The 12,989-nt window shown below is 49.4% G+C and overlaps 1 protein-coding gene across 5 annotated transcripts in view; it reads right to left on the bottom strand.

Moving 5' to 3' along the window:
- Afap1l2 (actin filament associated protein 1 like 2) overlaps positions 1 to 12,989 on the bottom strand; it is a 102,194-nt gene that overhangs the window by 32,899 nt on the left and 56,306 nt on the right. For all 5 annotated transcript variants that reach the window (XM_052763427.1, XM_052763426.1, XM_052763423.1 and 2 more), the window contains 3 exons: positions 7,916 to 8,044; positions 2,376 to 2,450; positions 1,089 to 1,183 (listed from right to left, as the gene is read on the bottom strand). In XM_052763427.1, coding sequence (XP_052619387.1) covers positions 1,089 to 1,183; positions 2,376 to 2,450; positions 7,916 to 8,044 — 299 coding nt within the window. The remainder of the gene's footprint in view (positions 1 to 1,088; positions 1,184 to 2,375; positions 2,451 to 7,915; positions 8,045 to 12,989) is intronic.

Below are 12,989 nucleotides of genomic sequence, written 5' to 3'. Positions count from 1 at the left end.
ACTACTTTATGGCCTACTCAGTATAGACACTTGGCATGAGGTGGTGGCTGAAAGATACCATCCTTGTCCTGTGGAGTTCACATCTCATAGAGGAGAGAAATAATAAGACAACTACATCAGTTGGATGCTTGGGGGCCATGCTTGGACACAATATAACTGAGGCAGAGCAGGAATGCAGTGGCTCCTTTATCCAGGCCAGGAAAGTGTGAGAGCTTCTGAGAGAAGAGGAGGCAGCAGTCACCTACAACCCAGTAGTCCAGAAAGTACAAAGTCCCTGAGGCAGAACCAGCCCCAGGGGCAGAGGGCAGTGAATGAAAAGCCAATAAAGAGGCTGCTCAGCTGCTATCGGCAGGAGGTGCAGGCAGGGGACCAGGTTAGGAACAGGAAGTCTGTTTCCCACCTTCACAAGACCCACTGGTGGGTTTCAAGTATGAGGTGCAATGTGGTACAAATCCTTTCTCTGTTCTGTATATTTGAGACCAAGTCTCACTTTTAGGCCATGCTGAACTCATGCTGGAACTCACCTGTAGCCCAGGCCAACCTTGAACTCATGGAGACCCTCCTGCCTCAGCCTCCTGAATGCTGGGATTATAGGCATGATCCACCACACCTGGCTAAGAATTACCTTTTCGGCCGGGCGGTGGTGGCGCACGCCTTTAATCCCAGCACTCGGGAGGCAGAGCCAGGCGGATCTCTGTGAGTTCGAAGCCAGCCTGGTCTCCAAAGCGAGTTCCAGGAAAGGCGCAAAGCTACACAGAGAAACCCTGTCTTGAAAAATCAAAAAAAAAAAAAAAGAATTACCTTTTCGGAAGGTCACAAATTCATGGACTGGTGACCAGAACAGTTTATGGCCCTGCAGTGTTAGGTACAGGTGACACTTAACAAAGCCTCCCCAGGCACACTGCTCGTATCACCTGGAGTGTCCTGGTCAGGCTTCCTGTGCTCTCACTTCCCCGGGCTGTGTCCTGCACATAGCGTGCTCAGAATGTGTCAGAGGCTGGGAGGACTGGTCAGACACTCATGAGGACAAACGCAAGCTGAGAGCTCGAGTCAGGGAGGCGGATCAGGTGTCCTGGCCCAACACTCACCGTCTTGGGTGGAGGAAGATCTGGAAGACTCTTCTGTGGGGCTGAGGAGTGCTGGCTGGCCTCCCCATTGGTCAGTGGACCCTGCTCCTTGGGCACTGTGGGCAGCAAGAGGAGAAGGCTTCAGTGAGGGGCGGAAGGGTCTCATTATCCAGGCATGTCTGCTCACTTGTCCTGTCCCTGGCCTGTGTATTCTATTTGAGCAGGTGTTAATTACCCAGGCAGGCGATCCCAAGAACCAAAGCTGCTTTTTTTTTTTTTTTTTTCCTCCAAGAATAGGACATAGCAATGGCCAGCCCAACACAGATTCCTCAGAAGTAGCTGGCGTGGGGTTTCTGGAAGGCTCTGCAGACCTCTCCTACCTGTACCATTTTCAAAAATGGCCCAGCCACAGAGCTTCAGTGAGCAGGCAGCTGTTTGCCAGTCACTATATTGAGCCACACAAAGCACCAACCTGGTGATTATGGCTCTTTCCTCCCACCATTTACCCAGAAGGTAGAGCGGACACTGGCACTGCATGAGCTTCTCAGCCCCTGACTTGTGGCGGGGGAGGGTAGGGAAAAGGCATGCACACCACACCAAAGAAGTTAGGTTTCCAAGTCTCTCCAGTTCAACCAGCCCAGCGAGACAGCACAGGCTGGCTGAGGGCTCAAAGGCAAGCCCTTATCAGGACGTGGCAGAGTCTCCGGGGGACTTCCCACCTCTCTCTAAGTCTTTCTGTTTGGGACTAAGAGAAAAACCTTCTTGTGGCCCTGCTGAATATTCTAGAATGTTCTGGGCCAGACACACCAGAGGTTCTAAGAGAAAGTGCTTTGGGCAGAGGAGCAAGGTGCCAGGGGCAAGGCCCCAAGTCCTTCTAGGAGAGAACCCATGCTGCCCAGGAGTATGCTGTGAGCTTCATCTCTTAATCACAGTTGCTGACACCACCAGTTCTCCTCCCTCCTCCCAAGCAGGCTTTCACCCAGAGGCAGGGCTGGAACCGTGGGATCAGCGCCACACACGGCTGCTCTCCTAGAATGTCTGAATTACGACTTCCTCTTCCTGCAATGATGCTGGGAAAAGCCAAGAGATTTTAGGGACATATTCCTTGTCCAATAGGCAAGAAGGTGGTGGCCCCATTGAAACATCCAAAAATATATGAGCCCAAAATACCATTAACCAAAATGTGCATTCCAAAAATAAACCCCTGGGCCTGTCTCAGCTGGCTGGGAGGGAGGTGAGGAGGATGGGTGAGGCTTATGGATCCTCTGCCTGAAGCCAGGCAGCCCAGCAGCCCTTCGGGCCTTGTACCTTCATGTGGAGATGCTGAGTTCTGCTCCCTGTTGACTGACACTTTGTTCATGTAAATATATTCCTCATCAGAACCTGCAGAGGAAAAGACAGGAGATGTGGCTTCATGTGACTTTGTTTTGCTTCCAGAAAGAGACAGTATCCATCAAGGTATCTTCACATGCTCGAGGCCCAGGGAGAGCACCAGGCACGGGGTTGGCTCAGTGATCAAGAGCACTTGCTGCACTTGCTGAGGACCAGGGTTCAGTCCTCAGCACCCACGCAGTGGCTCACAGCGGCCTGCAACTGCATTTCCAGGGGCTGCACCACACTCCTCTGGCCTCTGTAGGCACCAGGAATACACGTGATACATGGACACATAGAGGCAAAACACTCATACATGTGAAATAAAGTCAGGTAATTAATTATGAAAAAGCTGAATAAAAGAGCTAATCACAGAGACAGGTGGAAGACTTCCAATGACTAGATGCTGGCCACTGGCTTTCTACCCTGGGGGTGGAGGACGGAGGTGGGGAGGCCACAGAGGATAGCTGCAGGACCAGAATGGGTAAATGAAAGGGCTTTCATCCCTCAAAGAGCTCCACACATTCCACAAACTAAAGATGTCTCTGGACCCCTGTGGCATTGTAAAATATTTCCCATCTGCCTTTGTCATGAGTTGTCATAATGGACTAAAATCAGAAGTGTCTAGATTAAAGTAAACCACACTTAGGGTCTGGACATTTAGCTCCCAAAGCCCAAGGTGGAGGTGGGGTCCTTAGGCTGGGGAGGAGGGACAGGTGAGTGAACAAAACACTCAGGGCAAGAAGTCTGGACATAGGGAGTGGAGAGCACCAGTCCTTTGCTGTGCTGTGGATTGAAACTTGTAGTGATACAACCCATGCCCTCCTTTAAATTACTGATGTATAGGTCAGGCCACCATTCTGGTTGGTGCCTGCTGGCAGAGGGGAGCCAGCCTCCTGCCACATGCCTGGTTCTTAGCCCCGATGCACCCATTCTTGGAGGCTGCTGAGGAAGCCCCTCATGATTTCTCCTTTTGTGAACCCTCTTGATGGTCCTCTGTGGCCTGTGATTTGCATTTCCTAGCAACACATAGCCGGCCAATTCCTGCTGTTGGACCGTACTCCTGAGCCAATAGACTCAATGCAAACCTTTGCCAAAGGATCCAATTCAATGCCAATCTCTTCCATGGCCATAGACTGCTGACTCCAGCCAAGGGCCTACAAAAGAGCTCGAGAACCTAGAGGGTCAGGAGGAGGCTAGATGGGTTCTGGCCGACAGTCACAGCCACACCATCTCAGTGTCCAGCCGTGCCAGACGAGTAAGCATCGGCCCGGCCAGGATATCTCCACTGGTACAACAGAGGGTGGGGAGAGGTGAGGGACCGGGCTTTGCCAAGCTCTGCTAGGAGCGGCAACTTCTGGAAAGTAACCCTGATCCCTAAGCCTCGGTGGTCTTCTCTGCCCCATGGAAGACCACCAAGATGAAAGACTGCCTGTGGACCAAACAAAACTCAAATTTAGGGAGGATGAAAAGGTAAGATAGCTGACAGAGATTAGAGGCAAGCAACACAAAGGCTCACAGTGAGGAGACAGTAGGGGAAATCACAGCACCTCAAAGTCAGCATGCTTCGCCACCGTTCTGCAAAATCAAACGGATTCCCAGAGACTGTAAACTGACAATCACATGGACTTGATTCTGGAGGATAATTTTACACCATCACATCCTTTTTCTAGCGTTTCCACAGCCAGAAAGCTGTCTTACAGATAAGTTCCAGCACATAAATGGAATTTTACTTGAAGTTGTTCATTGTAATATTGTCTGAAGTCTCTGGCTTTGTTTGAAAGCACTGTAACCGAGATGCCTACCAAGAGGCAGCAAGAGGGCCTGTCATCTGCAGAGTGTGGCCCTTCTCACAGAACTGGGGCAAGGGAGGGAGGGAGGGCTGAACCTCTCGGCCACAGCTGGATGGACAGAGCACGTGCAGGGCCTCCTGTAGAGGGGCGACCACTGGAACACACTGCAGTCTTAAGCAGGGGAAGCAGGGGACATGTTTCTTGCTCACAAAGGCAAGGTGTACCGAGGGAGGGCTGAACCTCTCGGCCACAGCTGGATGGACAGAGCACGTGCAGGGCCTCCTGTAGAGGGGCGACCACTGGAACACACTGCAGTCTTAAGCAGGGGAAGCAGGGGACATGTTTCTTGCTCACAAAGGCAAGGTGTACCGTAGGCTGCCAAGTCCCCGATAGAAGAGCATTCAATCTATGCCCTGTCATCAGCCAAAAACAGAGGGGCCTACCAAGCTAAAACGTAAAAGCTCAGAAAACCAGATTAGAGGATCCCATCTAAAAAATATGAAGGCACTCACATAGGTACACACATGCATACACAGGTATACTCACATGGACATGGACACACACACATGTACCCCGCCCCCCCCCCCCCATATTCCACCATATATGTGAAGACACAGTCTTTCTTCAAGTGAGCAGAGTGTCTCCCCTCCAAGGCCAGAGAGTGAGCTGAGTCTGTGGCCACAGTGAGGTGGGGGGGGGGGGGAGTGTCAAGAGGAAGACACATTCTGTAAGAGGGTGGGAGTGTTTAGGATTCAGTCTTGGACGGCACATTTAACCCAGGTGACAGAACCGGAGAGAAAATACCATGGTTAGGTCTGCCTGCCCTGGCTCACCGGTGACAACCGGGGGCCTCTGGGCAAGTGACTTGCCAAGCCTAGGTCACTTCACTGGTAAATGCCATAACACCAATTCCCTCACAAATATGAGGTAAGGATTAAGTGACATAATCTGAGTCACTGTACATATTACACGCTGTCCCAGAACACTGTTGGTACCAACTGTGTTAATTCCCTATAGTCTAAGCAGGGCAAATGTCAGAAGGCAAAGTTCTCAGATGTGTGTAGTAGCAACTAACACATGGGTGTCACCCCTGAGAATCTCAAGCGGTGGTCACAAGCCTCAACGTGGTTGAGCACATTCATCAGTGGACTTGGGGATCTCTGGAGTTGTTCACATTGGAGACACCTGATCAGATCCCCACCATTGATCTGTAGCAGAAGACAAGAGCTGGGAAAGTCAGAAAGATAAAGACCACCCCACAGGAACCATACAGCACGCTATGCTAGAAGGGATCCAGAATGGAAGGTACTGCCTGTACACTGGCACCGGATGACAGCCGGCTTCCTCACAGAGACGGGCTTTATAACATTGTTACAAACTTATAGCTTTATAACAATGTTACATCTTTATGACAGTGTTACAATGTTACATCTTTAAAAGTCTGGGATCCTGCTGTCTGAAGGGTTCCATCAATGAGTCCTCTGTGAGGTGACTCATCCTTCTTCTAACCTTCCCTCTTTGTAGTGTGGATTCCCCTCCGTTTCCCACCAGGGCTGCTTTGATGTGCAGCCCGGCAGACGCTGCTACAAAGCTGGAAGTCTGGGAACTGTGCAGTGACCTGGAGAGAGGAAAGGCAAGCCCTTGATGCTGGGGAGTGGGTAGCCAGGATGATTCCTCCAGAAAGGAATGGCTACCGGAATCTAGAAACACACTTCAACTTTCCACATCACTGCCCTACAGGGAAAAGACATTTTCTGCTGGGAACAAAGGGAAGGGAGCCCCAAAGAGCAGCCCGCAAGATTCAGGCTAGATTCAGGGAGCGTTCTGGACTGTGACAGCTGGAGCAGGTGAATACTTCCCTCCCCTGGCAGGGATGATGGCCACTCTTGTAGAAAGGCAGATGGATTGGATGCCCTCTGATGGTCCTTACTGTCCCCACATAGAACATCTAGTCACAAACACCTGGAATAAAAATCAGCTGCACTCAGCTGTCAAGATTTCACAAAGCTTTTCTTCTAAAAGCAATTCTGAGTTTGCTAGAAATGAAACCATCCATCTAAAGGAATTATACAGGGGCATCCACAGCAGCCTTCAAGCTATACAGCTGAAAAGCATGAACACCCCAGACAGACATCAACGAGTAAATAAGGGTAGACTACTCCAGCAGTGAAAGAAACAAACTACAGGCACAGCTCCGAAGAGTCTGCAAAGGGAGCCAGGGGTTCAATACTCCAGATGAAAGGAGCAAACTACCGGCACACCCCAGCCCAGTGAGGCTCCAGGGATCCACAGTAGACACAGCATGATGGCATTTACACATGACTCCAGAGCAGAAACCTTCTTAAGGCAAGAGAAATTAGAGCAATGCTTGCCTTGGAGTGGAGATGGGAAGGAGATTAGAGAAAACAGAGCAAGGTTGAATTTAAGATAAATAATTGTATGTGCATATGCATGTGGGGGTCAGAGGCCAGCTGGAAATGTTGGTCCTTAATCGTTCTTTGCCTTGTGTTGCACGTGTTCATGTGTTCGTGTGTGAGTCCTCTTTTATTTAGATGTGCATGTGCACAAGTGTGTTTGCACATGAGTGGGCTCACCTGTGCAGGTCCATGTGGAGGTCAGAGGTTGACACTGGGGATCTTTTTCAATTGCTTCTCCACCTACACTTCCTGGCCAGCACCCAGAGGAGACCTGCCCATCTCCACCTCCCCGTGGGAACACAGGTGTACACTGCAGCATCTGGCTTGGTGGGTGGTGGGGATCAAACTCAGGTCTGGAGAAGCTTGTACTGCAGGACTTTACAGACTGAGCCATCTTCCCAGCCCATGAGAGGATTTTCTGGATGATAGGAGTATCCTGTTTAGTTTTAGATAGGGGTTACTCTGGTGTATACAATTATCGAAAGTCACTGAACTGCACACTTAAGGTCTGTGTACTTTACTGTATATGAATTCTACCACAAAAGAAATGGTGAAAAATTATGAACTCATGATTCTGCAATTTACAGTCTTAAAGCCCTATTTTCTTCTCCCCTCAGGCTACATGATACTAGTCAAGGATTTAAACTCCACAGTCTGAGTTCCCTGTGTGGGAACAGCACCAACCGCATGGGGTTGTCTTGAAGAAACTAGTTCATACAAGTGCCGTCTCCTTGGGAACCCCAGGCATTTGTAGCAACTTCCTGTTACAAATGGAAGCCATAGGCATTCTCAACTTCCTGTCTCTTCTCTTTTCAGCCAGCAAGGAGAGGGCTTTGAACACACTGCACTTAAAATCCCACTTACCAGCTGATATGTGGAGTATGCAGAGGGTTCCCAGCCAAGTCACGCTACCATAGTTATGAGCTCAACTGTGCCCCTTCATATATTAAGCCCTAGTCTCCCAGGCTTTCAGAACTTTAATTTGGACATAGAGCCTAAAACTGAGCTCTCATTGTGATCCTAGTCCATGTGGATGGAGTCCTCACAAGATGAGATTAGGAGACACACGCAGAAATGGCTGTGTGAGGACAGAGGGAGAAAGTCCTCAGAAGGAGCCAGCCCTGCTGACTCCTTGCTCCCAGGTAGCTGGCCTCCAGATACAAGAGAAAAATAAAGGTGTGTTATGAAAGGCGCCATGACACTATGCTACAGGAGCCTGACCAGGTAAGCACTCTGCAGGCACCTGCGGCCCCAGGCCCACACTTACTGCTGCTCTTGGTGTAAAGCCGAAGGAGCTCCGCCAGGCCACTCTTCTTTACCACGGCTGCACTGCTGAGGTTCTCCTGGTCTAGAACCTTGAGGAAGTCATCCAGCTCTGTCAGCAGCTGCTCCAGGGCTAGAGAAAAACACAAGAAAGTGTGTTCAGTGACTGCTTCTCTGCAGACCCAGCAACACCCCACCAAGGACCTGTGGTCTCAGCAGGAAGGGACTCCTGTGAGGCTTGGGAGAAACACTGGCTTGGGAAGGGCATTCTCGGCTTCAGGGTCTCAGTGGGAGAAAAATACGCCCTTGAATTTGAGACAGACAACCTCAAAGGGAGCCACAGGCTCACCACTTGCTGGAGAAGTGTCAGTGGCCTGGCTGGCCAAATATTCAGAGGGTAGCTCCTCCATTACCAATGCCTGCCTCCACAGTTAACAAGAAGAAAACACCCTCCAAAGGCCTTGCTGGCTGCTGAGCTCTGGCCCTGGTAGTGCTTATCAGTCTCATCTTTCTCTCCATGGAACATTGGTCTTGCAACTTCACCTTCTCAAGTCATTTAGATAAACACTTTTTTTTTTCAGAGTCCTTCCATCAACCCAAATACTACTGTTCTGCTAAAGGAACATAGTAAATGACTTCTAATGACATTCTGCTGTACCCATAGGTCAGTGCCCTTCCTGTTCAGCCATCATCAGAGACGCTTCCTCTTGCAGTGGACGAGAGATAATGTAGAGACCCACGACTGGGCAGTGTACAGACTTTGGAATACCCAGTCCTAAATGGGATGCCTTCTTCAAACCCCTCCCCTTTGGGCTCAGGGATCTATGCTGAAGAAGAGGCAGGAAGAGTGTGAGAGCCAGTGGGGGAGGAGGACTCCAGGGAAGCAGTGTCTTCAGACACAACAGGACTGATGCACATACAAACTCACAGAGACTGTGGCAGCGTGCACTGGCCTGCACAGGTCCAAGACAGACAGAGCTCCAGTGCTCAGAGGGGGAAGTAAACATGAGCTCCCATCCCTAACCAAGAAGCTATCTCCAGTTGACAACCGCTTGCAAAGGAAAAATCCGTTTTCTCTAATGGAGTCTCACAGGGTATATTAACCACACTTAGAGGCAGGCCCCATGCTCAGCCATAGATGGCCAACTCAAAAAGAACTCAATGGTGTTTCTGCAGATTTTTTTTTTTTTTTACTCATATTGTTTTGTTTGGACATATTTTATCTTACTGGTCTCTTATGGTTTCTGATTTTGATTTTGTGTTTTTATGGGTTTTGTTCGTGTGTGGTGTGGTGTGTGTGTGTGTGTGTGTGTGTGTGTGTGTGTGTGTGTGGCTGAGTATATGTGTGGGGAGTGTCTTGTGCTTTCTTTTTGATTTTGTTTTTAATTCTGATTTTGTTTTTGTCTGTCTGTTTGCTAAAGAGATAGAGAAAGCAGGCATGGAGTTGGATGTGTGGGGAGCCGGGAGGACCCAGGAGGAGATGGAGGGAACCATGAACAGAATATATTGAATGAAAAAAAATTTCAATTTAAAAAAAAGAGAAAAAAGTCTTCCCATCACTGAAATGCTATAACTCCAAGGCTGATCTAGTTTGGATACACAGCTCTCTAAAATGCATACCTGTTCATGGATGCCTCTGACGAAGAGCTTCTCCTGATTTATCTCTCTCCAGAGTCTCACAGTGCCACTTACCACATTTGTTGCCAAACTCTACAGCCAAGCCTGTGCACCCTACTCCACCGTCTTGGGGATCCACACATTACAGGGAGTGCCCCTTCTGTCTAAATGCTGTCCATCCCCAGGCCTTGCTCTCCACAGCATCCCTCCTGAGGCATCCTGGCTAGCCTCTAGGACAGCAAAGCTCCTTGGGAAGATAACCCTATGCTATCAGCTTTGACCTCTAGGAAGGCTAAATCATGGCCCCAAAGACATCTACACTACTTTGCATAGCAAAGGGGACTTCACAGATGTGGCTGGAGGAAGGGATGCTCCTGGGTAATTCAGGTGAGTCCCAGTCATCACAAGTGCCCTGAAAAGAGGAAAGAGAACGAGAGTTCAGGAAAGAAGACGGGCGGGCTGGGGCAGGAGCCAGAAAGGAGTGAAGTCGTCACAATGCTGGCTCTGAGGCCAGAAGAAGAGGCTATCAGCCAAGGAACACAAGAGACAGAAAAGTGAGGGAATCCTGGGAGGATCAGAGTCCAGCGGATGCTGCGCTGCTCTAGAATGATAAGTTAGTGAATCTGTGTTGCTGTGAGTCACTGAGCTTGGTAGCTTGTCATAGCAGTAGTCAGAGGCTTACAACACCCTCTCGTAATGCTGAAGCTGTCTGCGGCAATGTGTGTGCACCCTCCAACAAAGGGCGCTGCATTTGGCTTCCGTTTTCCAAGTACCCGCAACATGTCCAGTATGAATGAAATGAAAACAAATCCACTCACTTCCCACGTACACACAGCACTCCATGGCCAGAATGCAAAATCAACCAATCAACCAATTCCTGCCCTGGGTCAGAACTGAAGAGAAGCCACTGAAAACCCAAGGACCTGGCATAACCCCCCTCACTAAAACACTGGAACAGGCAGGCTTTCCCAGAGGATCTGTTCTACCTTTCCAGTTTGTTTTTTCACACATGCATACAAAGATATGTACCTGCAGACACCCCACTTGGGACCCAGGTCTCACATATGCTGCACCACTGAGCTGTGGCCCCTATGCCTATTCTGATTTATAATTCTGCTCTCGATTGGTCTGCCTGGAGCCAGCTTACAGAGTTCAACTGAATGGGCTGCTGCTGTAAAACTTGGACCCTAGCAGCTAACCCACCACTGGGGGCCCTGCTGGTGCTTGCTTTCCTTGTATGCAGCCTGAGCTTCCTGTCTTCGTGGACCACTTTATCATCACCACCACTATCACCATCATCATCACCACCATCATCACCACCATCATCACCACCATCACCATCATCACTACCATCACCATCACCACCACTACCACCATCATCAACTATCACAATCATCATCATCACCATCACTACCATCATCACCATCACCATCATCATCACCTATCACAATCATCATCACCATCATCACCATCACCATCATTACACCACCATCACCATCATCATCACCATCATCACCATCATTACCACTACCATCACCACCATCAACTATCACAATCATCATCATCACCATCACCACCATCATCACCATCACCATCATCATCACCTATCACAATCATCATCACCATCATCACCATCACCATCATTACCACCACCATCACCATCATCATCACCATCATCACCATCACCACCACCATCATCACCACCACCATCATCATCACCATCATCACCACCACCATCATCAACTATCACAATCATTATCATCACCACTGTCATCATCACCATCATTATTATCAATTTTTCAATATAAGGATTGAACCCAGAGCTTCACACATGCTAGCAGTCACTCTACCAACTGAACTCTATCCCTGCCTTTTTTTACTTTTTGAGATAGGGTCTCATTAAAATGCCCAGGTGGCCTTGAACTCACTGTGTTGTCCAGGCTGGTTCAGACTTGAAATCCTCCTAACTTAGCCTCTGGAGTAGGGGCTGGGACTGTACAGGCTTATGTCAACCATGACTGGGCTCTGGCCATACTTTAATACCATCTGGAGCCAGTGAGTGGTTTCTGGAAGTCTGTGCCTCTTTACCCCCACCCCAACTCCCCTGTCTTCCTAGCATTGCTGATCAGACCCACAGCCACACCAAGCAGGTTGTAAGTAACCAGAGAAAGAGAAAAGCAGAGTACACTGGGCATGCCAGAAGACAGAGCAGAGAAGACGGGAGCTTCCAGGTAGTCAAATGTCTAATCAAGAAGCCGGGACACAGTCTTTCTAATTAGATAGATAGAAAGGAGACACATCACTAGAGGGTGAACCCAGCATCCTGGCAGCCCCATCACTGGGTGAGGCTCTACCATCAGAGCCAGAGGGGCCTCTCTGCTGGAGCCCCCACCTTGGCCCCCAGGCTTACTAAGGTTGGAAGTCATGTTCTCATGCACAGTGAGATGTTGCAGGACCTAGGCAGATGGGCAGAGGTGGAACAGCCCTGGCAATGGCTAGAATGTTTTTAAATGGGGGAGGGGGAGATGACAGCTCTTACATGACATAAAATGAGAGAGGAATGCCTCTACCACAACCTCATAACCTGGAACACTGGCAGTCAGCAAACAAACCTGGCCTGCTATAAAGCTAACAAGTACTTAATCGGGGTTGACGTATGCTGGTCCCAGAGATCTTGAAAAGACAGAATCAGATTCTTAAAATCTCAGGCCTTAATTGGTGGGGTCTGTTGTATTTCGAACAGCTATTCACAAGCTTCCTATCTGCTGAGACTACAATGAGTTCAGAGGAGGAGCCAGTGCAAACCAAGGGTGCTGTGAGCACAGGGACTCGCAGCCTTGCACTTAGCTCTGGTGGACAAGAAAATGAAAGGGCCTTGCTAGGAAGCTGGGGTCTAGGTTGTGTTTTCCCTGAACTTCTGGACCTCTCAAAGAGGCCAGGCCTCTGCCACCACTTCAGAAGGACCCAAAGAGGAAAAGGATGACACTGGATATGCCGAACGCCTCCTCACTTCCTCATCCTTTCCCAAAAGCTACCGATTTCTGGAAAACAGTCTTTGTTTATGTTTCGCACAAGCAAATGCAAACTAAGCCAAAGGTTACAAAGTGTGTGCCTGGCCCCAAGGGACGAAAGTGGCTCAGAGGGTCCTCAACACCCACAGGGTTGTTTGCTGAACACACAGGTGAAACCAGATTAATATAGCAATGTCTCCAAGGTTCTAGGAGTGCAGAGGTCTGGGGTTAGTTGGGAGAAGAGCTTACAATTGATCATTGAAGCCTTCCTAGAGCTTACTGGGAGAGGGACTCTGTATCACAGGCACACAAGGCATGGGGATTGGTGGGGAATTGGCTTCAGAAGAAGAACATGAATCCTGAGACTAAAGACAGTGAGCAGAGCCACCCCAGAGTGTTCGTCCAGTGAGTGGAGGTGAGAAACTCTGAACGAAGTGGAAAGGGACGGGC

This window comes from Peromyscus californicus, unplaced genomic scaffold (assembly GCF_007827085.1).
Source record: "Peromyscus californicus insignis strain IS unplaced genomic scaffold, ASM782708v3 Scaffold_4__1_contigs__length_199733344, whole genome shotgun sequence".
NCBI classification, from domain to species: domain Eukaryota; kingdom Metazoa; phylum Chordata; class Mammalia; order Rodentia; family Cricetidae; genus Peromyscus; species Peromyscus californicus.
This window is presented reverse-complemented; position numbering and strand designations above follow the sequence as displayed.